This window comes from Pristiophorus japonicus, chromosome 24 (assembly GCF_044704955.1).
Source record: "Pristiophorus japonicus isolate sPriJap1 chromosome 24, sPriJap1.hap1, whole genome shotgun sequence".
NCBI classification, from domain to species: Eukaryota; Metazoa; Chordata; class Chondrichthyes; family Pristiophoridae; genus Pristiophorus; species Pristiophorus japonicus.
Window position 1 is genome coordinate 5,080,864 of NC_092000.1, and position 27,293 is coordinate 5,108,156.

Genomic DNA, 27,293 nt, shown 5'->3' on the forward strand with positions numbered 1-27,293 from the left:
TTGGAAGCTGTGGATGGCAGTTGTTTTGGTGCCTATTCCGTGGCTGGTTCTCCCCTCGCTCCTGCAGTGCTTTAATGTGCAAGTGGAATACGTTGGGATGCCAAGCTGGGTCTGTGGGAGGGGATTGGTAGGAGGGTCGGGTGCAGAGCCAATGAAGCTGGTTTGATAGGCAGCAATGACATGAGAGCAGAATTTGTAATATGCAGTCGTGAAGGGTTGGTTGGGTTTAATCCCCCAAATCAGATTTTAATTCTTTTTGCAACTTGTAAGTCCTCCAAACACCCAATCTATTTTGCTATACATCTGGCAGATTTACAACTTGGACTTAACTCTCTTTCTTTTCTTCTCCTCCTCCTCCTCCTTTTGTCATCTTCTATTTTTTTCTGTTTTTTTTTTCCCCCCCCCCTCCATCTTGGATAAGTGAGGATGTTTGTGAATTGGGAAACCACTCACCCTCTGCAGGGCCCTGGGATTGCACGAAGATCCTCCCTCCCTCCCTCCCTCCCTCCCTCCCTCCCTCCCTCAGTTTTGCTAGTACAGATATGTCCCTGTCCGGAAGGATGGTGTATGTTTTTAAGGGGCACCTGGGGTCACGTTGGGTGTGGGGTCCTCGCCCTTGATTTTTGGCCAGGTTTGTTGTCCTCCTCCTGCCAGGTTGTTGGTGGGACCTGGGCGGGCCTTAAAACCTGCACTGCCCGACCCGACTGTGTGCCCTGGTTCCAAGGATGAGGGATTGTTGTTACATGGATAGTCTGGGGTGGCCTTCTCTGCTCCAAGGAGGAGATTTGCTGGAGATGTTTAACATCCTGAAGGGTTTAGGGGAGAGAGACCGTTTCCAATGGGCTGAAGGGTTGATGACCAGAGGGCACGGATTTATTGGCAGAAGAACCAGAGGCAACATGGGGGGAGTAAACTCTCCTACACCTGTGGTTAGGATTTGGAATGTACTGTCTGGGGTGGTGGATACAGATCAAATAGCCGTCTTCAAAAGGTGAATTGGATAAATACTGGGACAATAAAGAGCAGGAGAGTGAAACTGGTTTTAAGAACCAGTGCAGATTCAGTGGGCTGAATGGCGGCCTCCTGTTGGTGCCCACATTTTTCTTGCTCGCTCGTGTGGAAGATTTTGATAAGCAGTGTCATTTTTTTTTTCAATCATCCATCAGTAGGAAAATAGCTCTGAGTCTCATTTTTCTTACTGGAAGAACAAGAGCTGTGATCGTCCGAGCTGGAACCGTGACATTGACCCGAGGCTCCCAATTAATTTCCAGGAAACTGCCGCAAACAACCTGGGAGAGAAATATCGGGATATTAATTGTTTAAAAATTCATTTTCCTTTGAAACATTTTAGTTATTAAAATGAGTGGGAGGTGCAGGGGCAGGGGAGAAGGGTTGTTTGAGGGTCGAGAATCATCCAATTAGGTCTAAACAGAAAACACTTCGCAGGTCAGACTTCCTCCTGCGGAGAGGGAGACCGAGTTAACGTTTCGCGTCTGTGACCCTTCGTCAGAACTGAAAGTTCGGGATGTAACAGGTTCTTGAGGTGGAGGAGAAAACACAAGGAGGTCTGTGATAGGGTGGAAGGCAGGAGAGATTGGGGGGGAAAAAGTGAGATGGTAATGGGACAAGTTAGGAAACAAAAGATGAGTCTAGAGAGGGTGTGAATGGTGGCATAATCACCAGCTGCTGTGGGGGGGTGGCGAGTTTTTGTAAAAGAATATAGGCAGAGGTTAAGGTCTGAAATTGTTGAACTTGCTGTTGATTCCAGAAGGCTGTAAAATCTGCTTGTTTTCCAATTGGTGTGGGGAGGTGGGGCACAGAGAATGGACATGGTGGGGGCGGGCTGGGGCGATTGGAGGTCAGGTGATAAAGCCTCCAGGAATACCGTCTGGCAGAGCTGGTGACCCCAAGTGTAACCCAGGAAGCTCGGCCATGCTAAACCTACCCGTGAACCTGCAGTGTGCGCGGTGCCTCTTTTCTCCTCCTCCTGGCCCGTCGGGGGGTATCGAGCACGCAACATGACTGTGTGTGCAGCTGAATTGCTCTGTTATCGAAGCAAACTGTCTTTGCGTTGGCATGCAGCAACGGAGCGTGCGGCAAACCAGTCCCGCCCACCCTTTTCCCTCAACGACTATCTGTCCCACCTGTGACCGAGTCTGTGGTTCTCGCTTTGGACTGTTCAGCGACCGAAAGGACTCATATTTTTAGAGTGGAAGCAAATCTTTCTTGATTTCTGAGGGACTGCCTATGATGATGATGGGTTCTCGATGCAATTCTGGTCGGATTGATGTATCTCTGCTCTTCTGCCATGACACACTTTTTTTTTTTTTCCACCAGCCCTCAGTCAGAATTGAATCTAGTTAAAGGAAATTCCAATGATGGCTTTTGAATTTCAGTCTGGTTATTTGTGCCCTGAGGGGGCCTGGTGTATTGCTCTCGCATTAACAATGTTTCCTGTTTTTTTTTTTTCTCTTCAGCATCTGTTTCTGGTGCCACTAAGCCCACCTGACGGTGACGTTGCTCCTGTTCTCGCCCGCTTGTCGCCATGCAGTCTGAGGGCTTTGACGAGAGGCCAGCGGATGTGCCCAGCGAGGCCGCTAAAGAGGCCGGGGTGGTGGCCACCACCAATGGAGGAGGAGCCGTTAAAGGGCCGAGCGGCAGCAAGGAAAGGCACGTGGGAGCCGTCGAGGCCAAACCCAGGGCGCGAACGGCCACCGGGGGCCAGGCCAAGGCGGGGAACGCAGGCCGACAGCCGGCGTCTGGCAGGACCGCCTCAGCCCAGCCCAGCCGGGGCGTCGGCAGGAAGAGCGGCGAGGCGGAGCCCAAAGCCCTGTCCCGGTCCGCCATGTCGTCGCACGCCAAGATAATGGAGAGGAAAATGGCAGCCAAGGACCGGGCCGGCAAGGGGGTCGCCAATGGGGCGTGCGCCGCGAGCGGGGAAATGGCTGCCAAGGACCAGGCCGGCAAGGGGGTCGCCAATGGGGCGTGCGCTGCGAGTGGCAACGGTAGCCAGTCCCCACAAGCGGAGAGCAGCGGAGGGCCCACTAAGGGTCTGTCGAGAGTGGGCAAAGTGCTGCCCAACAGCAGGGCTGTTCCCAAAGTGAAGAGCCAAGCTCTGCCTCGCCCCAGCTCTGCAGGTTTGTCTCTTGGAACAGTGTTGTTGGGGTGGGTTTTATTTGCTGACTTAAGGCGAGGAGGGGGGGGAAAAAAAAGTTTCACGATGTTCAAGCTAAAGTAATGTAACGGAGTACTGTAGACATGAGTAAGTGTGACCTTGGCTCCTTTATTCAAACTAGTGCTGGTACAGCATGGGAGACCTGCTTATATGCAGTGATCCCAAGGGATGCTAGGATCCCTTGGGACTCCGACAGGTATGCCCTCTGGTGGAGGTATGATGCAGATTATCTAGGGTTGCATACATAACACACTTGAGTTGCACTGATCCGTATTTTTCCCCATGAGGTCCAGCATCTCCAGCGGAGAGCACCCTTTGAATGGTGACCTGAAATATTGGTGTATAAGGATGCATGTATCTACAAAATGCCGAGAATACTGAGCAGGTCAGCCAGCATCCTAGCAGAGAAATCAAATGTCAGACCAGTTGAACAAATACTTTGGTGAAGATACAAATAACCTTCCGGAAGTACTAGGGGATCGAGGATCTAGTGAGAAGGAGGAACTGAAGGATATCCTTATTAGGCAGGAAATTGATGGGATTGAAGGCTGATAGTCTGTATCCCAGAGTACTTGAGGAAGTGGCCCTAGAAATAGTGGATGCATAGGTGGTCATTTTCCAACACTCTATCAACTCTGAATCAGTTACTATGGACTGGAGGATAGCTAATGTAGCACCACTTTTTTTAAAAAGGAGGGAGAGAAAGTGGGTAATTATAGACTGGTTAGCCTGACATCAGTAGTGGGGAAAATGTTGGAATCAATTATTAAAACTGAAATAGTGCATTTGGAAAGCAGTAACAGGATCGGTCCAAGTCAGCATGGATTTATGAAAGGGAAATCCTGCTTGACAAATCTTCTGGAATTTTTTTGAGGATATAGTTAGTAGAGTGGACAAGGGAGAACCAGTGGATGTGGTGTATTTGGACTTTCAAAAGGCTTTTGACAAGATCCCACACACTAGATTGGTGTGCAAAATCAAGGCACATGGTATTGGGGGTAATATACTGATGTGGATAGAGAACTGCTTCCTGATTGCCAACCAGGGAGTTGGGATAAACGGGTCTTTTTCAGAATGGCAGGCAGTGACTAGTGGGGTGCTGCAGGGCTCAGTGCTGGGACCTCAGCTATTTACAATATACATGAATAATTTGGATGAAGGAATTTAGTGTAATATCCAAGTTTATAAGATGACACTAAACTGGGTGGCGGTGTGAGCTGTGAGGGGGAGGTTAAGAGGCTGCAGGGTGACTTGGACAGGTTGGATGAGTGGGCAGATGCAGTATAATGTGGATAAATGTGAGGTTATCCACCTTGGGGGCAAAACATGAAGGCAGAATATTATCTGAATGGTGGCAGATTAGGAAAAGGGGAGGTGCAATGAGACCTGGGTGTCACAATTCATCAGTCATTGAAAGTTGGCATGCAGGTACAGCAGGCAGTGAAAGCAAATGGTATGTTGGCCTTCATAGCTAGGGGATTTGAGTATAGCAGCAGGGAGGTCTTACTGCAGTTGTACAGGGCCTTGGTGAGGCCTCACCTGGAATATTGTGTTCAGTTTTGGTCTCCTAATCTGTGGAAGGATGTTCTTGCTATTGAATGAGTGCAGCGAAGGTTCACCAGACTGCTTCCTGAGAGATGAGGAGACTGGATCGACTGGGCCTTTATTCACTGGAGTTTAGAAGGATGAGAGGGGATCTCATAGAAACATATAAAATTCTGACTGGATTGGACAGGTTAGATGCAGGAAGAATGTTCCCGATGTTGGGGAAGTCCAGAACCAGGGGACACAGTCTAAGGATAAGGGGTACGCCATTTGGGACCGAGATGAGGAGAAACTTCTTCACTGAGTTGTTAACCTGTGGAATTCCCTACTGCAGAGAGTTGTTGATGCCAATTCATTGGATATATTCAAGAGGGAGTTGGATATGGCCCTTGTGGCTAAAGGGATCAAGGGGTATGGAGAGAAAGCAGGCAAGGGGTACTGAGGGAATGATCAGCCATGATCTTATTGAATGGTGGTGCAGGCTCGAAGGGCCTATTCCTGCACCTATTTTCTGTTTGTTTCCACGGATGCTGTCTGACCCGCTGAGATATCCAGCATTCTGTTTTTATTTCCGATTCCAGTGTCCAGAGTATTTTGCTCTTTTTGTATTACCATTTATCCAGCTGGGGAGATAAGTGTAATTAAAATATTGTTTGCACACAGTTAAATATCCATTGAATCTCAATTCCCCATCAAAAGGTTCTGTTACAGGAGCCCAAGATGCAATTACTTTCAATTCATTCAATTTGCCCAATATACCAGAGTGTTGCTTGGACAAGTGGCTGGATTCACATGTACTCTGGGTTATCTTGAGCAGTGATTTGATTTTTTTTTGGGGTAAGGCCTGTGTATCTTCTAGAGTCACACTCTTCTAATTCTGCCCTCCTGAGTATCCCTGATTATAATCGCTCCACCATCGGTGGCCGTGCCTTCAGCTGCCTGGGCCCCAAGCTCTGGAATTCCCTGCCTAAACCTCTCCGCCTCTCTACCTCTCTCTCTCCTCCTGTAATACGCTCCTTAAAACTTGCCTCTTTGACCAAGCTTTTGGTCACCTGCCCTAATTTCTACTTGTCAAATTTTTAAATGTTGTAACACTCCTGTGAAGCACCTTGGGGCGTTTCACTACGTTAAAGGTGCTATATAATACAAGTTGTTGACTGGCACTATGCAACCACACTCTAGTTGTTGAGTCCAAAACATTAGCAGCTGAAGGTAAAAGGCAGTGAATTCTGATCTCTCGGAGCTGTGTATACTCATTTCCCTGAGGCTGTTGGAAGTATCCAGGTCTTTGTCCATCTGCAGTGGGGTTCCAAGTCTGGTCGCATGGGTAAAAGCGGCGACTACAATGTGTTTGCTCTGTGGCAATATCTCTCCTGGCTTAGTCCTGTTCTTTGGCATGTCCAGAGGGGGTTTAATGAAATAGGAAAGGTTTCATTGGTAAACTATAAATGTTTTCCATTCTAATTGGCTGTCGTTGTAGAAATGTTACATTGCGTGCTCAATTCTGAGCAGTTTTGGATTTTCGAAATGACTTGCAGCTAATGCCATTGGGTTGACCGTTTCTTCCACTGCTCTCGCTCATTTTCTTGCTATTGATTGTACTGCATCTACGAACCGAAGACTAATTAGCTCACTCCAGCATGGCAATGTCTGTCCTGCACCCTGCGGGTAGTAACATGCCTTCCTATTTGCCAGTGTCACCATTTATGTACTCTAGATGGTGCTAACCAGTGCCTTGGACAGGATCAGTGCTTCCTAACTTGTACATACCCCTCTGCTCTGTACCTCATTCACCAATTCTGTTGCAGACTTTAGTTTGAATTGAGTGCGTCCAACAATTTTACCACAATCCTCTCTGATCAGTGCACTTGTACAACTCTGCTTATTCCTGTCCCTTTAATTATCTGCTCTGATCTCCGCTCAAAGTAAGCACCACCTCTTTTTTGTTTCGGCACTTTACAGCCTTCTGGACTCGATCATAGAGTTCAACAATTTCAGACCGTAACCTCTGCCCATACTTTATTTCTCTCTCCCATGACAGCTGTTGATTGTCATTCCTATTCACACCCTATCTAGACTCATCTCTTGTTTCTTAACTTGTTCCATTACCATCTCCTTTCGTCTCCCACCATCCTTCCTTGTGTGTCTCTCATCTCTCCCGCCTTCCACCCTATCACAGACCTTTCCTTTTTTGTTCCTTCCTCCCCCTCCCCTTTTACCTGCCCCGACACTCGCTTAAAAACCTGTCACATCTCCAACTTTCTCCAGTTCTGACCGAGGGTTATTGACCCGAAACGTTAACTCCATTTCTCTCTCTACAGGTGCTGCCTGACCGTTGAGTATTTTCTGTGTTCATTTCTCCTTTTAGTGTTGTGGATAATTGTCCAATAAAGTTCCCCCTTCCCCCCCCCCCCCCCCTCCCAGTGAAATTTTTAAATGGCTTTTTATTTCAATTTTCTCATGTCCTCTCAAGCTGCACATTCCCTCAAGACTCTTGCTATTCTAACCCTCGTTTAACAGTAGCTTTCTGAATTTGGGTTAATCCTTTGCTATATTTGATTTGGGACTGTACAGCCACCTTTTAACAATTTATATACTTTGGTTCATGTACCAGGGTTGCCGTATTTAAAATGTTGGTTGCTAAATTCTTAATTTGTTTAAGCAGCGGCAGCACTTGCAATTTCATGGCAAGAGGCTGCCTTTGAGCAGCTGATGGCACAGTATGTGGTGGGTTAGGGTTAACATACGGTCCACATTGTGAGCCCATCCAACTGACTGACAGCTGCAGCCAATGCGATGCTGGGAGCAGTACCCAGAACTGTGAACTATTTGTGAAATGTCCTTTACAAAACGGTGAGAGTTGTGCCAGTCAGACGGGAGGCAGTTTGTACATTTGCTAACCACCTCCTGTGGGGCAGCAGAACCTCTCCACGTTAAATTGATTTTAAAAAAAAAATAACTTTCATTTCTGTAGTGCCTTTCACAACCTCCTGACGTCCCAAAGCGCTTCACAGCCAATTAAGCCTTTTTTTTTTTGTAGCCACTGTTGTGGTTGAAACATGGCGGCCAATTTGCGCACAGCAAACTCTCTCAGATGGGGGGGGGGGGGCTTTGATTAACAGCCCCTCCGACAGTGCGGCGCTCCCTCGGTACTGCCCCTCCGACAGTATGGCATTGCACTGGAGTGTCTACCTGGATCGTGTGCTCCAGTCTCTGGAGCGGGGCTCGAACCCACAACCTTCTGACTCCCAAGGAGAGAGTGCGCAGCCCACTGGAGCATAAATGCTGGCATGGACTAGTTGGGCCGAACAGCCTGTATATCCTGTGTGCAGCTGAAGCTTGTAACTGGTCAATTATGGACCATGATCTCTCCTGCAGGAGATGTGGGCCGTTCAGCCCGTTCAGCCTGCTGATTTGTTCTCCGGATGTGGTATTTGGAGGATGTCCTGTCCCTTGGTTGGGAGTGAGAGTGCAGTGAGGCGATCCCTCCAACAAAGGAATGGGTTTTGTCAAAAGGAGACTGTTGCTGTGGAATGGGGAAATTCTACACTGCAATATGTAGAACTGTGAAGTTGGGAGGATTTGATTTCAAGTGAGTATCAATTTGCACACAAGATATCCAGTACAGAGTATCTTCAGAATGCTGGAGGCTTGTAAAATGGATGAGTAATGTTTGTCCTAAATTGCATTTAAATTTCATTTTGCAAAATGAAAATGTAGTTTGCCATTTGAGCGCAGAGGGAGAGGAGGAGGGGGTTTGTAATCAAAGTCCAGACTGCTTTGTGATCAACAAACTGCAGCAACCTCTCTGACAGCTGAGACAAGTGCACATTAGATTAGCAAGTGCTGACTTCACTTGCTGTGACCGTGGTGCATGGTATGGAGAGAGCAGTGTGTTGTTGTTGAGTCATTGGAAAGTAGGTGCTCTCAAAATATCATCGGTGCTTCTACACCTGGTCTCTGGCACTCCACCAGCTCGAGGGCAGGTTGTTCCAAACCAGTGCTCCACACGTGGGACTGTGTCCCTCGACACGTTTTGTCAATTGAGGTTTTCCGGGTGACTGTTTTATGGTTGCCAACTGGGGACATAGTCCTGGAGGTGTCATCACATGACCTCAACTGCCCCGCCCCCACACTCCTGCCATTGGCTGTCCAATGTGTCCATCCTTGTGGAGCCCTGCGTTCCAACAGCCAATCGGAAAGTGAACAGACTCTGGATGATTAACTGTCTCATTTCCCCCTCCCCCACCCGCCCAATAGTTTTATAATTAGTAAACAAAGGTTAAGAATTTATTCTGTTAATGTGTTCTCTTCTGGGTTTTTGCTCGAGGCAATGTCCAGGAGATTAACAGTTAATTCTGGAGATTCCAGGGCAATCCTGGCAGGTGGGTAACAATGTTCCAGTTACACTGCAGGCCGCTCAACGGTTTTATAATGCAAAAACAATGCGTGTGCGGTCATGAATGGGGCCACACCCCCCAAAAACACAATTAGCTGGAACATTAGTAACCCAGGGACTAGAGCGCACCAATCTAGGCCAACACTCCAGTGCAGTGCTGAGGTTTTAAGGAGTGTCTTGAAGGAGGAAAGCAAGGTTTCGGCAGGGTGTTCCAGAGCTTGGGGCCCAGGCAGCTGAAGGCACGGCCACTGATGGTGGAGCGATTTTATAATCCGGGATGCTCAGGAGGGCAACCTGCAGTGTGAAGGGGAATGGGCACAATGGCTATTCCCTTCCTTCACTTGCCCTCCCAATAAGGAGCGGGTGGGGGGGGGTGGTGAAGGGAGAGGAGAATGACCTTGTCTCCCTTTACTCCTGATAAAGCTTTCTGTCCACAACACTCCAGCAAGCGTGTTGACCAACTGATGTTGCCAAATACACCATGCCACCCCTGCCTGTACTTAATCCATGTAAATGGCTTTCAGCAGTTTACCAGTTAACATGCACTGGGCAGGACTGTGGAGAGAAGATTCATATGAAAGAAAGACTTGCATTTATATAGCGCCTTTCATGACCACTGGACGTCTCTGCGCTTGGCAGCCAGTGTATTTTTGGAGTCACTGTTCTAATGTGGGAAATAGTGTGTTTGAAGCACACTGTTCATACACTCAAACGTCTTGAGCACTCTCCCTCCTATTTGTAAAATGTTGAACCACCTTATTCCCCCAATGTGCATCTCTCCATTTTATAACACCATATATTGGAAGGTACTATCTTTCTTTCAAATGTCGTGGGTGTGAACTGCACCAACCTACACCTGGTTCATTGATCACTGTCTTCCAAGGCATTACCTGAATCTTGCTATCACTGGATTCCTGCTGCCTCTCCCTTCATACTGCTGGGCTGTGATTCACATTGACATTTACTGCTGACTAGTTAGGGGCCACTTGTGACCTTTCAACTTGGTATTGTAGCACAGTCTGAGCTGTTGCTTCAATCCACCGATAATTACATTGGACAGACTGGGAACACGCAGCGTATAAGCCCAAAGATTGAATGGTGGCTCTATCTGTTTATGTAAGCACTAGGCTGTCACCACATCAACTCTTAATTCCTGGTCTCACTCACATAACCAGATCTTGACTGAGGGGGGGGGAAAAATGGTAAAGAAACCTGCTACTTGAATCCTTGTCTTCCTTTCCTATACGTTGGTGTCAGTGGGCAGCACCGTCTCTTCCGAGTCAGAAGGTTGTGGGTTCAAGTCCCGCTCCAGGGACTTGAGCACAAAATCTAGGCTGACACTCCCAGTGCTGAGGGAGTGCCGCACTGTCGAAGGTGCTGCCTTTCAGATGAGACCTTAAAACCGAGGTCCCGTCTGCTCTCTGGTGGACGTAAAAGATCCCACAACACTTTTGAGTTCTCCAGTGTCCTGCCCAATATTTATTCCCTCCACCAACATCACTAAAACAGATTATCTGGCCATTATCACATTGCTGTGTGTGGGAGCTTGCTGTGCGCAAGTTGGCTGCCGCGTTTCCCACATTACAACAGTGACTACACTCCAAAAGTACTTTTGGCTGTAAAGCGCTTTGAAACATCCGGTGGTCGTGAAAGGCGCTATAGAAATGCAAGTTCCTATTCTCCAGATTCATGCTAGTTTAAGGAAAATCTCCTGCTAACCCTGTATTTCCCCCCCCTCCCCTGACTATTATGTTTTAATCTTTGTTTCTTGCTTGCTGTTTTTTTTCATGCCTTTTCCCTTCCCATCTGCTTTAACTTTGAAAGGGAATGGGGTTTGTGAATATTGGCCCTCTAAATTTTGTAAACCACCAGCAGAGCTTCAGTTTAAAATTCTCCCTTCTTTTTGTTCATGACTTGTCTCTCCCCAATTAACACACCCTCTTAATACAAAAGCAAAATAGTGCCTTTGCTGGAAATCTGAAATATATAAACCGAAAATGCTGGAAATACTCAGCGGGTCAGGCAGTATCTGTGGAGAGAAATATCGTTATCATAGGCGGTCCCTCAAATGAAATATAGGGTTGATGTTTCAGGTTGATTATCTTCATATGACCCTTTATTCTGATGAAGGGTCATCGACCTGAAACGTTAAATCTCTCTCTCTCTCTCTCTCTCTCTCTCTCTCTCTCTCTCTCTCTCTCTCTCTCTCCCTCTCTCGATGCTACTGACCTGAGTATTTCCAGCATTTACTGTTTTATTTTACTCTTTAAAATGTCTTAAATCACTCAAAAGTTTGAATTTTGAACATAAGAACATAAGAATTAGGAACAGGAGTAGGCCATCTAGCCCCTCGAGCCTGCTCCGCCATTCAACAAGATCATGGCTGATCTGGCCGTGGACTCAGCTCCACTTACCTGCCCGCTCCCCATAACCCTTAATTCCCTTATTGGTTAAAAATCTATCTATCTGTGACTTGAATACATTCAATGAGCTAGCCTCAACTGCTTCCTTGGGCAGTGAATTCCACAGATTCACAACCCTCTGGGAGAAGAAATTCCTTCTCAACTCGGTTTTAAATTGGCTCCCCCGTATTTTGAGGCTGTGCCCCCTAGTTTTAGTCTCCCTGACCAGTGGAAACAACCTCTCTGCCTCTATCTTGTATATCCCTTTCATTATTTTAAATGTTTCTATAAGATCACCCCTCATCCTTCTGAACTCCAACGAGTAAAGACCCAGTCTACTCAATCTATCATCATAAGGTAACCCCCTCATCTCCGGAATCAGCCTAGTGAATCGTCTCTGTACCCCCTCCAAAGCTAGTATCACCTTCCTTAAGTAAGGTGACCAAAACTGCACGCAGTACTCCAGGTGTGGCCTCACCAATACCCTGTACAGTTGCAGCAGGACCTCCCTGCTTTTGTACTCCATCCCTCTCGCAATGAAGGCCAACATTCCATTCGCCTTCCTGATTACCTGCTGCACCTGCAAACTAACTTTTTGGGATTCATGCACAAGGACCCCCCAGGTCCCTCTGCACCTCAGCATGTTGTAATTTCTCCCATTCAAATAATATTCCCTTTTACTGTTTTTTTTTTTCCCAAGGTGGATGACCTCACATTTTCCAACATTGTATTCCATCTGCCAAACCTTGGGTTAAGTGAATGGGCTAAGGTTTGGCAGATGGAATACAATGTTGGAAAATGTGAGGTCATCCACCTTGGGGGGGGGGGGGGGGGGAAACAGTAAAAGGGAATATTATTTGAATGGAGAGAAATTACAACATGCTGCGGTGCAGAGGGACCTGGGGGTCCTTGTGCATGAATCCCAAAAAGTTAGTTTGCAGGTGCAGCAGGTAATCAGGAAGGCAAATGGAATGTTGGCCTTCATTGCGAGAGGGATGGAGTACAAAAGCAGGGAGGTCCTGCTGCAACTGTATAGGGTATTGGTGAGGCCACACCTGGAGTACTGTGCGCAGTTTTGGTCACCTTACTTAAGGAAGGATATACTAGCTTTGGAGAGGGTACAGAGACGATTCACTAGGCTGATTCTGGAGATGAGGGGGTTACCTTATGATAGATTGAATTGACTGGGTCTTTACTTGTTGGAGTTCAGAAGGATGAGGGGTGATCTTATAGAAACATTTAAAATAATGAAAGGGATAGACAAGATAGAGGCAGAGAGGTTGTTTCCACTGGTCGGGGAGACTAGAACTAGGGGGCACAGCCTCAAAATACGGGGGAGCCAATTTAAAACCGAGTTGAGAAGGAATTTCTTCTCCCAGAGGGTTGTGAATCTGTGGAATTCTCTGCCCAAGGAAGCAGTTGAGGCTAGCTCATTGAATGTATTCAAGTCACAGATTTTTAACCAATAAGGGAATTAAGGGTTATGGGGAATGGCGGGTAAGTGGAGCTGAGTCCACGGCCAGATCAGCCATGATATTGAATGGTGGAGCAGGCTCGAGGGGCTAGATGGCCTACTCCTGTTCCTAGTTCTTATGGTCCCAGCACCGATCCCTGTGGCACACCACTAACCACCGATTTCCAACCTGAAAAGGACCCATTTATCCCGATTCTCTCTGCTTTCTGTTAGCCAGCCAATTCTCTATCCATGCTAATACATTTCCTCTGACTCCGCGTACTTTTATCTTCTGCAATAACCTTTTGTGTGGCACCTTATCAAATGCCTTTTGGAAATCCAAATACACCACATCCATCGGTACACCTCTATCCACCATGCTCATTATATCAAAGAATTCCAGTAAATTAATTAAACATGATTTCTCCTTCATGAATCCATGCTGTGTCTGCTTGATTGCACTGTTCCTATCTAGATGTCCTGCTATTTCTTTCTTAATAGTTTCAAGCATTTTCCCCACTACAGATGTTAAACTAACCGGCCTATAGTTACCTGCCTTTTTGTCTGCCCCCTTCTTTTTTAAACGGGCGTTACATTAGCTGTTTTCCAATCGGCTGGTACCTCCCCAGAGTCCAGAGAATTTTAGTAGATTATAATGAATGCATCTGCTATAACTTCTGCCATCTCTTTTAATACCCTGGGATGCATTTCATCAGGACCAGGGGACTTGTCTACCTTGAGATCCATTGAGCACCCAGGTGTTGAATCTAACTGGGCTTTTTTGCTCTTAACTTTTAGTCTGGGTCTTATTGGAACACTAACGAATGCTGCTTTGAAGTGTTGTGTAAATGTGAAGGGTACAGCCAGTAAGTCTTGGCTGCATTGTTTAATGTTGACTTTGCACATGCTCTGCACGAGCAATTGTCTAACTCTGTGAACACAACAAAATTTGACCCCTCCGGTGCTTTCATCAGTGTATCAGGCCATTAAATTGCTTTTAGTTTCTTTTTTAGATATAAATTTAACACCGGGGCCTGGCTGTAACCACAGACAGCCGTTTCAACACGCTGTGTGAACTGACTCCCATTTAATTCTGTCTCTGCAGTCTCCAAGAAGCCGCCTGCCGTTACAACGGCCAAATTACCTGCCGCAAGAGCGGAGAGGCCCCTACCAAGCAAGTCCACCAGGTAATGAGTACCCAGATGTGCCTTGGCTACATTACGAGCTTCAGTGTGTGCGGTGGGGAGGTTAGCTGCCGAGGAGAGAAACCTTTCTTGGTGTCGGTCTGTGGCTCGGGTGGGTAGCACACTCTCTCTCCTCTGGGTCAGAAGGTTGTGGGTTCAAGTCCCACTCCAGGGACTGAGCGCCCGCACTGTCGGAGGGGCAGTGCTGAGGGAGCGCCCGCACTGTCGGAGGGGCAGTGCTGAGGGAGCACCGCACTGTCGGAGGGGCAGTGCTGAGGGAGCGCCGCACTGTCGGAGGGGCAGTGCTGAGGGAGCCCCGCACTGTCGGAGGGGCAGTACTGAGGGAGCGCCCGCACTGTCGGAGGTGCCAGCTTTCGGATGAGATGTTCAACCGAGGCTGTCTAGTGGACAAAAAAAATCCCAGGGCACTATTTCGAAGAATAGTAGGTAAGTTATCCCTGGCGTTTGAGGGCCAATATTTATCCCTCAATCAACATCACTAAAAACAGATTATCCAGTCATTATCACATTGTTGTGTGTGGGAGCTTGCTGTGTGCAAATTGGCTGCCACGGTTCCCATATTACAACAGTGACTACACTCAAAGTGCTTCATTGGCTGTAAAGTGCTTTGAGACGCCCCGTGGTCATGAAAGGTGCTATAGAAATGCAGGTCTTTTGTCTCTTGAACAAGAAACCGAGCTTGTTCTGAGTGTTACGTCATTGTCTTCGCTCCCATGTCCACTGGTGCCCTTGCCCAACGAACGACTACAGTATTATCTGTCCTCCCCTCTGATGTTGCTCGCTTCTGAATGACTGACTGGTTGTTGGATCCCCGAGATGCTGAGCAAGTTGGCTTGAGGGGACTTGATCAGTCCCGAATGGGCCAATTGTTCCTCGAGTGAACCATGAGGGTAGTGCCCAGTGATACGCAGAAGATCGGTTATTGGGCAAAGAATTGGGTTAGGGGGCAGTGCAGAAAGTGTTCAGTTCGTTGATTCGTCTCTCTCAGCAAGACCCGCCAAAAGTCAATGTTCGTTTATCGTGGTGACCTGTAATAATGGGCCATCGTGGACCTCCAGACTCTCTCAGCCCACCACTAGTTGGACCTATCCCTGGAGGTGTCTCCAACCCTCGGATCTCTCCTCCAACTGCCCTGTCCCCACACTCCCGCCATTGCTTCCTCACAGTGACCAGACTTCCCTCGGCCAATCGGGAAGCGAACTGACTTCCATTACTGGATTGGATGATCCTGGTCGGTCAGTCAAATGTTCTGTTTTCCCCCTGCCCCCTGGTCCAATGACATTTATAACTAAAACGAGGTGTGGTAAGAATTGAAATACACACCCAATTGTTTTATTGGCCCAATTTTTTTTTTATCTCCCAGCATTGTAGTGGAGGGATCTCCCAAGGAATTCTATTCCGTGGGGGAAAAATACACATTGTCATAGCTGAAGAGTAACACAATTCCTTTTATCCAACTGTGGCTGAGTTTGAAACTTTTTTTTATTGTCTGTGGCTCAGCGTTTTGGTGGTGTGCTCAGTGACCTGCCCAGTGACAATGGGAGATGGCCCACTGCCCATCTATCGGCTGTTGATGGGTGAGTGGTCCTTTTGTAAGCAACCATACTTTGATTTTTAGCTTTACTTATTTTTGACATGCAGCAAAAAAAACCCCAACAAAATAGTCTTGTCAAGTGGGCAAATCTGTCTCTTCAGCAGCCTGGTCGGGGTGGGAACATCCCGATCAACTCCTGCACTTTCTGTTCCATCAATAAGCAGGCTGGTGGCTGAAAAGGAGGAGAGGCCCCTCTTTTATTCTAATCCAGGATCATAATTGTTGGAGCTGCGGTCCAATTAATCTGCTGCACCCTACATGTATAGCCTGGAACTTGCGTGTGTTGATTTTGAAGTGACTGGAAGAATTTGTTAACCCTCTCCCCCCTCCTCCCCCTTGTTGGACAGTCTGGTGATGGGAGTCTAGGCACGTAACCCACTTGACATTGTCCCATGCTGCTTGCTGGCCTGTACTGAATGAATAATGACCAGTTCAGTATGCACCTTCCTCCTTGGCTGTCTGGTCTGCCCCCCCCCCCCCCCCCCCAAACCGGCTAGTCCTAATTGCTCAATTCACTACATTTCACATGAACCATCTCGATGGCACTGCAGCTCCCCATAAGTTCTGCCTGTCTGGGCCGCTGAGTGCTTCTGAATTGACGAGTGATTGGCGATCACCTTGCACTCCTGTTGCTGACTGCACGCTCTGATAAACAAGTTGAGCGCTGGGCCTGACCTGGTCCCCTGGGCTATGGGTGGGGAGCTTGAGGGAATCACTGAGCATGACCATCCCCTGGGCTTTGGGGGGGACTGGGGGGCTGGGGGGGACGGAGAAAGCTCGTGGGAATCACTGAGCCTGGGCTTTGGGGGGCCGGGGGCAGTCTTGAGGAAGCCCAGTGGGCCAGGTCAGACCCAGTGATTATCAGTGGTGTGGGGGTGGGAGGGAATCTGAGCCCGACGGTCCTCTGGGGGGCTGGGCTGGGGGGGGTGGGTGGGGCAGCAGGTGTCACACGGACGGTGAGAAAGGGAGGGCAGTGTTTGTGCTCGGACGCCTTGCTTCCGGAGCTCATCTGTCAAATGTGAATGTTTGACGATGGCGACGCTGCAACTTGGTCATCTTTGCAACGACTTCCCGCGGGAAGATTTGCTAAAACCGTCTGAATATAATGGTGAAATGCCTAATGTGCGCAAACTGGCTGGTTTCCCACATTCCAACAGTGTCTACACTCAAAAGTACTTCATTGGCTGTAAAGTGCCTTGGGATGTCGGTGGCCATGAAAGGCATTATATAAATGCAAGTCTTAAAGTATTGCAAATAGTCCAACAACTGCATCTACCCCAACCATTGAGGGGGATGTTAACCCTTCAGGATTGTGGCAAATGGTTCCCCCCCCCACACAAAGGTGCCTATCTGGCATTTTAAAGCCCCTCTTTTAAAACGAGAGTACTGACTTTGGATATCCTGTCAGATCCAAACTTAAAACGCTCTCTCTTCCTGCCCCCCCCCCCCCCTCCCCCGCCTCCTCCAGCTTGTTGCATTCAGGGGGCCACCTCTCTGTCCAACTCTTGCTCCAATGTCTCTTTGGGTGGAGGCCAGCCTGAGCCTGCCAGAGCATCGTGCTAGTTATCCATCTATTGCCGAGCTGATGTCCTGTGAGTTTCTGCGCCCCTCCCTCGGGTGTGTGCAATGTAAACGAGCCTGCCTTGAATTTCTTGCATCTTTCCCAATGTTACTTTACCCAATGAGACCAATCTCCTTAATACTTTGTGTCGCCAAAGCTGGAAAGTAGTGTGTTGGGGAGAGGGGACAGGAGGAGATGGGGAAAAGAGTAAACCAATCGCAAGTGAATAGAAATGGTGGGACAGAATGGGTAGTGGTTTGGTTGGGTCTTTTGTAAGTTGTATTGAACTGGAACGCGCTGCCTGAAAGGGCGGTGGGCACAAATTCAATAGTAACTTTCAAAAGGCAATTGAATAAATACTTGAAAGGGGAATTATTTTAGTGTTGCGGGTGTTGGGACTAAGTAGATAGCTTTAACACAGCTGGCACAGGCATGGTGGGCTAAATGGACCACCTTCTCTGCTGTCATTCTATAAGGGAGCAGCCTTGAGAAATGTAGCACTGCATCCGATCATGAGCCAGGCATCTGTGTGCTGACATCTTGACTCCATGTTCCTGTCGGGGAGAAGTCCTGCCGGTGGGATACTAGCAATGGTGGGTGCTGCACCAGTAGTGTGTGCCAAGACGGGCTGATCTTTGGGATGAGTGGGGATAGAAAGAGCTGGGTATAACCTGGTCTGCCAAGGTCCCCCACCCCTCCCAATCAATGCAGCTTCAGGGAGTGTTTGGAGTAAATGTCCCCTCAAGGCGCACCAAGTCTTGTTGCCGAGAGCGTGCAGAAACCAAGCGCAGGCAGCGGAAGGAGCGTGCGGCAAACCAGTCCCACCCTCCCCTTCCCTCAACCACTGTCTGTCCCACCTGTGACAGACTGGCTCTCGTATTGGACTGTTCAGCCACCTAAGGACTCGTGTATATATATTTTAAGAGTGGAAGCAAGTCTTCCTCGATTCTGAGGGGCTGCCTATGATGACTATTGGGCGTTTGGAGTAAATGTCCCCCTGCTAGGTGTGGGTATTGGGGGTTGGGCTGTCAACTAGTGTTGGGAGGTTTCATCACCTGACTCCAACACCCCTCAGTCAATCTCTCTCTCTCTCTCTCTCTCTCTCTCTCTCTCTCTCTCTCATCTGCTTGCAGCAGTGTTCAGGCGATTTGCCTTCAATCCTCTGGGTTGGCTAACTGAATTTTGAGGGGGTTGCAACCAGTGTTTATATTCCAGGAGAGTCTGTAGATCCGATGTGAAACTATTGCGGTCTCTGGGTGCTGCATGGCTTCTCTCTCTCCTTTTCCCCCAGCCTAGTCACGCTTGCATTTTACATCAGTGGAGGTTAATTGCAGGGAAATGGCACCATCTACAGGGCCCCATGTGAAACATGTGCAGGAAACTCTCTGCTCAGCAGTTTAAAGCTGGGCAAGGGTCTGTTGGCCAGCCTCTGGTGCATGTCCTATTGGGGAATGGGATACTGCAGGCTTGAAGGGGGCAATCCAAGACCATCATGGGCAGTCCCTCGGGGTCGAGGAAGACTTGCTTCCACTCTTAAAATGAGCTCTCAGGTGACTGAACAGTCCAATACGAGAATTAGTCTGTCACAAGTGGGACAGACAGTGGTTGAGGGAAAGGGAGGGTGGGACTGGTTTGCCGCACGCTCCTTCCGCTGCCTGCGCTTGGTTTCTGCACGCTCTCGGCAACGAGACTCGAGGTGCTCAGCGCCCTCCTCCCGGATGCACTTCCTCCACTTAGGGCGGACTGGTCTTTGGCCAGGGACTCCCAGGTGTCAGTGGGGATGTTGCACTTTATCAGGGAGGCTTTGAGGGTGTCCCTTGTAACGTTTCCTCTGCCCACCTTTGGCTCGCTTGCCGTGAATGAGTTCCGAGTAGAGCGCTTGCTTTGGGAGTCTCTGTCTGCATGCCTGACAAATGCGGCCCGCCCAATGGAGCTGATCAAGTGTGAGACCATCACTGCATATACCAATTGGGCAGCATACGTAAGCAGTAGGATCTCCCAGCTCTCGGGTTCAGGCTCTCAGATTCTCGTGCCTTCTGCCAAAGGGTTGGCCTGTTACATTCTCTCTCTCTCTCTCTCGCAGCTGCAATGAATGCCTCTCTAGTTAGCCAGTTGTTAACATTCCTACACTAGTTTCTGCAGTTCTCCAACAATGAATTGTCCTTCCAGGGTAGTTGGCACATTGTTGGGGTCCCAGGTTATTGACCAATCTCATTATGGGCTAACTTAGCCAATTAATGTAATGTCTCCCTCTGACTCCCAAGCAAGGTTTACTCAAAAGTCTTGCCTTTCGAGAGTGCCTTTCACCACCTCGATGTCCCAAAATGCTTTACAGCCAATGAGTACTTTTTGAGTGTGGTCACTGTTGTGTTTCCTATATCAGTTTGCACACCGCAAGCTCCCACAGACAGCAATGTGATCATGACCAGATAATCGGTTTATTGGCCAGGACTTCCCTGCTCCTCAACAGTGCCGTGGGACCTTTTACAACCAACTGAGGGGGCAGACCTTGGTTTAATGTCTCATTGGAAAGACGGCCCCTCCGACAGTGCGACGCGGCGACTGGGTTTTTGTGCTCCAAGCTCTGGAGTGGGTTAAATCTCCTGTGTACTGTTGGGTTCCACTTGAGCCTTAAGTCTTTGTTCAGCTGTTTGTTGATTGCTTGCTCTTGGGGGGGGGGGGGGGTCCCAACTCTTCAATGGATCATCCTGGCCAGGTAGATTGTATTGTATTTTTTTTTCTTCTTTCCATTTCCTTCCTGTTCTCTCCTCCTCCCCACCCCACCCCTTCCAAGAGGAACTTTGGGACTGTTACTGCACACTGAACTATTGTGTTCAGGCATCGGAGGGGGGGGGGGTAGATCACATTACAGGCTGTATGCAATGGGTCAATCTCTTGTGCTGCTAGACTGTACTGCAGCCCTGAGTTGTAAATCAATGTATTAAGGCTGTTCCACCTCCTAAATTTCATACGCAGTTTCCAAATGAGCATGTATACACACTACTGTCCAGCAGTGCTATGGACCTCGGGCTGGATAGCTTTGTCGGCCGGCACGGACACGATGGGCCAAATGGCCTCCTGTGCTGTAAATTTCCATTATGCTATCCTACGATCTGGAACGCACTGCCCGAGAGCGGATTGAACAGTAACTAACTTTTTTTTTTTTTCCGAAGGGAATTGGATAGATACTTAAAGGAAAAAAAAAATGTGCTGGGCTATGGGGAAAGAGCAGGGGGGCGTGGGCCTAATTGGATAGATTTCAAAGAGCTGACACAGGCAGGATAAGCTGAATGGCCTCCTCACTGTGCTGTAAAAATTCTGTTGGGCAAGTGTCTTTTTTTTTGTTCTTGGATTTTAGATTAAATTGCAATATCCACTGGGATCAGCAACATGAGTGGCTTTTGCTCTCGTTGGCCGAACCATCAGTAGCCATATTGTTCCAGTAGAGATACAATTTTATGCCGTCTTTCACTGTCATAAACACGTGTTTAGTTTTGTCCGGCAGTGTTTTTTGCCCAGTACAGGCAGAATGTGTCTGCACCCTGGATGCCTCGGTAAAGCTAACGGTTGAAGGGTATGTTTGGAATCCTCATCGATGACCGTTTTTATCTTTTTTTTTAAAAAAAAAGACCAGACACGGCTGTTGCTTCGTCGAGCCAGTCCGACCCGAGTGCCGGAGCAGTAAGGAAGCTCCCAACATCCAGAGTCACCGGTGAACGACCAGCTGCAGCTCGACCGGCCAAACCTGGGGTCCCATCTACAGGAGCTCACCCTGAAAAACTCCCTGCTGCCTCCAGCAAGAAAGGTGGGGGAAAGCAGACTCTCCAAGGTGCTCTACGGATTGTGTTGGAACTTTAGCGCTGTGCTGGTCCAATATTCTAGTGCCTATATTGCAGGTTCTTAAGTTGAAATGTATTTTTTTTTAAACTTTCATTTCTATAGTGCCTTTCATGACCACTGTAAATGTCAAAGCGCTTTACAGCCAATGAAGTACTTTTGGAGTGTGGTCACTGTTGTAATGTGGGAAACGTGGCAGCCATTTTGCACACAGCAAGCTCCCACACAGCAATGTGATAATGACTCAGATCATCTGTTTGTAATGTTGGTTGAGGGATAAATTATTGGCCAGAACACCACCAGAAATAACTCTCCTGCTGTTTGAAATAGTGCCATGGGATATTTTACATCTTGGTTTAACATCCATTCCAAAAGACTGCCCCTCCAAGTCAGTGCGGCGCTCCCTTGGCCCTGCCCCTCTGACAGTCTAGATTTTTGTGCTCGGGACCCTGGAGGGGAACGTAAACCTACAACCTTCTGACTGAGTCGAGTGTGTTGCCCACTGAGCCATGGTTGACACTGACAAAAGACCAAGTACTTCTCTTGACTTCAGAGCAAGGTCCCATGCTGTTGGTCGATGCCTGGGAACAGGTGGTTCAACTTGGCATTTTGAAGGATGGGTGAGACTCCTGCCTGGCTCTCGTGTGGACCTGATGCTCGGGTAGGAGCCTTTTTCTGGGAGACTGTCTCCAATTGTGCGCTTCCCCACTAGCTAGTGCAAGTGGTAGGAAACGGTGGTTAAGGTGGATGAGACGCCAGGTTTTATGCCATCTTGCACAACTCTGTGACTAGCATTTTAGCAGTCAGTATATTGGGGATATCCTGGGACTGGTATTCAGAACCTGTTAAGATTTACTAAATTTCTACAACTCTAAATCTAGATTTGAATTGTACACCATACGTGAACAGACTAGGAGAGCGTGCAGTACAGACTCACCCAAATGATACCAGGGCTAAAAGTGTTTGACGATGGATTGCATAGACTCTGCTTGTGCAGCAAAGGTTCACTCAACTGATTCCTGCCAATTGTCGAATGAAGAAAGGTTAAATAGATTGGGCCTACATTCCCTAGAGGCTAGAAGAATCAGATCTCATTGAAACACTTTTTTTTTTTTTTTCCTACAAGGCTTGACCAGATGGAAGCTGAGAGGTTATTTTCCCTGGGCTGGGGAGTCTAGAACTAGGTCACTGTCTTCAGATAAGGGGTTGGCCATTTAGGACTGAGTGAAGAAGTTTCTCCTCATGAGGGTGGTGAATCTTTGGAATTCTCCAGCCCAGAGGGCTGGGGAGGCTGTCTTTGAGTATATTCAAGGCTGAGATCGATAGATTTTAAAAAAATAAGCGAATCAAGGGATATGGGGTTCAGACGGGAAAGTATTGGGGTTGAAGATCAGCCATGATATTAAATGGCAGAGCAGGCTCGAATGACCGACTCCTGTTCCTATTTCTTGTGTATTCCCTCGAGTTTAGATTAAGGGGTGATCTAATTGAGGTGTTTAAGATGATTAAAGTAGCTGGGGTAAAGGGAGAGAAACCATTTCTTCTAGTGGGGGAGTCCAGAACAAGGGGATAACTTTAAAATTAGATCAGGGGTGATGTAAGGAAACACTTCACACACATGGCAGTGGGAATCTGGAACTTGCTGCTCCCAAAAAGCTGTTGCTGGGGGTGGGTGGGGGGGGGGTCAATTAAATTTCTAAACGTGCGATTTATAGATTTGTTCAGCAAGGGTATTGTGGGTTACGGAACCAAGGCAAGTTGAGATACAGATCATCCATGATCTTATTGAATGGCGGAGCAGGCTCGAGGGGCCGTATGGCTCACCTCTGCTCTTATTTGTTCTTGTGCTCTTAACTAAACTGGCTGCAAGGTGTGTATTGATCAGTTTATTCTGTTGTTTCCCCCCATCTCTTCCAGACTTGACTACGTGTCCTTCACAGCCAAAGAAGTATTCGGGTTCCGAGGTGAGCAAGGCCACCAATACTGCAAGGTCAACCAAAGCAAAGCCGGTGAAACCCTCCGAAGCTATTTCTGCCGAGCAGAAGAATTTGGATGCAAAGCTGAAGCCTGCAATGGCCAAGGTGGCTGTCAAATCCAAAGCGAGGGTGCAGCCAGGTAGCTCCGCCTCCAAGGCTCCGACTGGCCCTGGGCTCCAGCAATCACCAAAACCGGCGAAAGGCAGTGCTGGGAAGCACCTGCCGCCCAGTCGAAGGGAGTCTACTTCTTCCAGGAAGTCCCTCTCGGAAAGTGACGTTAGGAAGCCTGCCGCTGTGGAGCAGGTTCAGCTTCAAGCTGAGCCAGAAAATTCTGCCGAAGAGCAGACCGTTGTGGAGGAAGAGGAAACTCCGGTTTTGAACGCGGCGATGCCCAACCAAGAAGCTGAGGCTGTTGCGGGCACGAGCCCCCAGGGTTTCCCGCCAATCGCCACCGTGCCATCTCTGCTGGGAATGCCGAAGGCCCCTGGCCACGTCGACCAAATGAAGGACTCTGCCTCACCAGAGCAGAAAGTGGGGAATACAAGGCTCGAAGCCAGTGCCTGCATGGCAGAACTCCAAGCTGTGGAGAATGAAGCTTCTGGCCAGATGATGCAACAATCAGCTGAGGAAGATAAAGGGGAGCTGAATTATGGCCAGGAGTTGGAAGTTGTCTTGGGCTCAAACAGAGGTGCGGAGATGGAAATAGAAAATGCAAGAGTTATTGAAGGCAACGAGCTTGATGTAGTCGAGGTAATCGCCAGGGATTCGAACCAAATCAAAGCTGAACCGATTATAGATGAGAAAATTGCTGGTATTGACGGCAAGGTGGGCCATCTAGACGTGCAGAGCCTACCACCTCTACTTCAGGAATCTACTTTGCTAGGCTCTGAAGAGAATGAGTTAGATCTGGATTGTGGGTCTCTGACTCCTGCTGTGCACAGCCTGCCTGCTGAATATGTAATCAAAGAGGACAATGTTGCCCTTGTACCAATATTGGAGGATCTGGGAGATCCCAGTGGGCCTACTCTGGGAGGTTATCTCGAAGATGGGAGTTCCCCAGAGACCAATAGTGATGTGTCTAATGTAGAGAAAGTGAAGCTAACCATGTACGAGTATTCCGAAGAGGCGGATACTGAGGAATCTCCTCCCGATGAGCTTTGCCCAGAAGCACTTCAAAGTCAAGATGACCAAGATCTAGTCTTCAAGCCTCGGAACCTGCTGGTGGAGACTGTGCCGGTATCTTGCCGGTTGGAATGTCCAGTTGAGAATGGGAACTGGCCCCCTGGAGAGAAGCTTGGAATTTCACCGGAAGATTCACACGGAGACCAGGGCGTGTCCAAGTCCAGCACGCTGAGCGGTCCTGATCTGGCCGGGAAAAGCAGCAGCCCCACCAGCACTCCCGAGGAATTGAAGGACTATGACAGTAGCTCGGGAGTGGAATCTAAGTCCGATGAGAAAGTGGAACCCGTCGACCTCTGCCTCCCTCAGACGGACGAGCTGAGCCCACTGGATGATCTCCTGGATCAGGATTTGGGGATCCACTTGGAAAGGGGCGATGAGGAGCCAGAGACGCTGGCGGCAGATGACCTACAAGGGGATCCTCCAACCGAGCCCCTCGTGTCTTCAGAGGATGAAGACCCCTCTGAGGTCGACCTTGACCGTGTGGTGACTGGGGAGCCGGTCCCGTGTGGGCTGGAAGGGATTGACAACCCAGTATTTGAGGACAAAGCCGCAACTGAATCCAAATCCGATGGGCAGCCCCCAGCTGCGTGCTCTCCCCATTTCAAGCCCTTGACTCTGCGCGCTGTGGACGAGCGGGAAGAGCTAGCAACTGCCGAGACCCCCGCTCCCCTCGGATTTGGACAACTGGACCCCGCTGCTCCTGCTCCTCCTCCTCCTCCGAATGGCTTGCTGTCAGGTGCTGGCTCCTTGTTGGATGATCCCGCCGGTCACCAGATTGAAAGCCTTCCTGCCCCGATTGGCCAGGAGCCCCGCGGACCCGAAGCCAGCCCTTCCGCTGGGGACCACTGTCCTCCTCTCCCAAGCGAGTGCTCGAAGGACGGTGACCCCGGAGCGACTCTTGCCCCACGCCATGAGCGTGGCCTGGCAGAAGACCACTCGGAGTCTGGTGACCAATGGAAGCCTTGCAACGTGCAGGAGCATGTGGCAGGTTATCCGAGAGACTGCCTCACTGGGGACTTGGCTAATAACCTCCCGAAGTTGAGCGATCCTGCCACTGACGCAAACGGAGGTCGCGAGCAGCAGTACTACTCTATTTGTGAAAAGAATGAGAGCATATTGACAGGTAATGTATAGAGCTTGGTTAAATGCTTTTTTTTTTTGTAAAAAGTAAACACATTTGCAAGTCTTTAAGGGTGAAGTTGGTGTGCAATAGATATTAGTACTGGATACATACGCCTGAAACTTGGACTGTGTAGAAGATATTCCGCACTGATAACTTGGATCGCATGTCTGTGAATTCTTTATTTTTACCCCAATTCGATGAATTTTTTTTGTATTTGTGCCACTGGATTCTCCGTACTGAACTTGCAGAAAATGATTAGAATTTATGTAAACCTTCCCATTTATTTTGTTTAAAATTGACTAATAAAGTGTTCTGTAAAACATTTTGGAACTGGCCCATTTTCATACAGGGGTTTTCTTCCGATCACTGCATTGTGGTGGGTGGGTATGGGTTAGTGGCTTTCCTGAGCCCTCTTTATTTTCCCCCTCTTCCCCCTCCAATGGAACTGGAGCAAGTTGCTAAAATGTTGGTTTGGAATAGCTTTTCTAAATGTGGAACGTTGGCTGCCACGTGTAATAAATTGGTTTTGGACTGAGCTGGCCGTTAATTCTTTGTGAATGTAGTGCGGGTAACTGGAGCGGACAATCCATTTGAGCCAGTACCCCTTTTTAAACACCAAATTTTCTGGAAAGGAGAGATTATTGTGAAAATATAGCTGCATGGGCAGCTTCTAGGGCAAGTGAAATCACAAATTTACGACACATTGTGTCCGTGCCGGCCGACAAAGAGCTATCCAGTTTAATCCCATTTTCCAGCTCTCTGTCCGTAGCTCTGTAGGTTACGGCACTTCAGGTGCACATCCAAGTACTTTTTAAATGTGGTGAGGGTTTCTGCCTCTACCATCCTTTCAGGCAGTGAGTTCCAGACCCCCACCACCCTCTGGATGAAGACATTTCCCCTCAAATCTCCTCAATCTTCCCCCCAATTACTTTAAATCGATGGCCCCTGGTTGTTGACCCCTCTGCTAAGGGAAATAGGTCCTTTCTATCCAGGCCCCTCATAATTTTATACACCTCAATAAGGTCTCCCCTCAGCCTCCTCTGTTCCAAAGAAAACAACCCCAGCCTATCCAATCTTTTTTCATCGCTAAAATTCTCCAGTCCAGGCAACATCCTGATAAATCTCCTCTGCACCCTCTCCAGTGCAATCACATCTCCTGTAATGTGGTGACCAGAACTGCCCGCAGTACTCAAGCTGTGGCCTAACCAGTGTTTTATACAGTTCGAGCATAACCTCCCTGCTCTTGAATACTTGCCAAGGCATAGAATATGGTATGCCGCCTTAACATCCTTATCCACCATGTGGTGCCTACAACAAAGATTTAGCGGTTCTTCGGTAGTGCTTCTCCCATACGTTTCCCCGATTGGAAAAACATCTCTGAATGATGGGTTCTAAAATTATTCCCTGTTTTGAGATTGGAGCAGCAGTTTTTATGTAAACTGCTGCTCCAGAGAATCAGTTGGGTCTAAAATTGCAAACACTTGATCTCCCAGAGTACACTGGAATTGTTAGAGGGCTTTTTTTAATCTAGTTCTTGTGAAAATACCTACCGAGCCAGAGTGGGCCATTCGGCCCCTCGAGCCTGCTCCGCTATTCAATGAGATCACGGCTGATTTTTGACCTCAACTCCACTTTCCCGCCTGATCCCCATATCCCTTGATTCCCTTTAATATCCAAAAATCTGTCGATCTCTGTCTTGAATATACTCAACGACTGAGCCTCCACTGCCCTCTGGGGCAGAGAATTCCAAAGATTCACCACCCTCTGAGTGAAGAGACAGAACTCTTCCCACAAAATCTCCAAGCCTTTCTGTCAAAAGGTACAAAAATGTTAATTAACCC

At 48.4% G+C, this 27,293-nt stretch overlaps 1 protein-coding gene across 1 annotated transcript in view; it reads left to right on the forward strand.

Moving 5' to 3' along the window:
• LOC139237796 (BTB/POZ domain-containing protein 8-like) overlaps positions 1-25,707 on the forward strand; it is a 45,643-nt gene extending 19,936 nt beyond the window's left edge. The window contains exons 2-5 of the mRNA XM_070867009.1: positions 2,478-3,137; positions 14,080-14,161; positions 20,964-21,139; positions 23,089-25,707. Of these exons, the coding sequence (XP_070723110.1) occupies positions 2,546-3,137; positions 14,080-14,161; positions 20,964-21,139; positions 23,089-25,463 (3,225 nt within the window). The 5' untranslated portion in view covers positions 2,478-2,545 and the 3' untranslated portion in view covers positions 25,464-25,707. The remainder of the gene's footprint in view (positions 1-2,477; positions 3,138-14,079; positions 14,162-20,963; positions 21,140-23,088) is intronic.
• Positions 25,708-27,293: the final 1,586 nt, after the last annotated feature.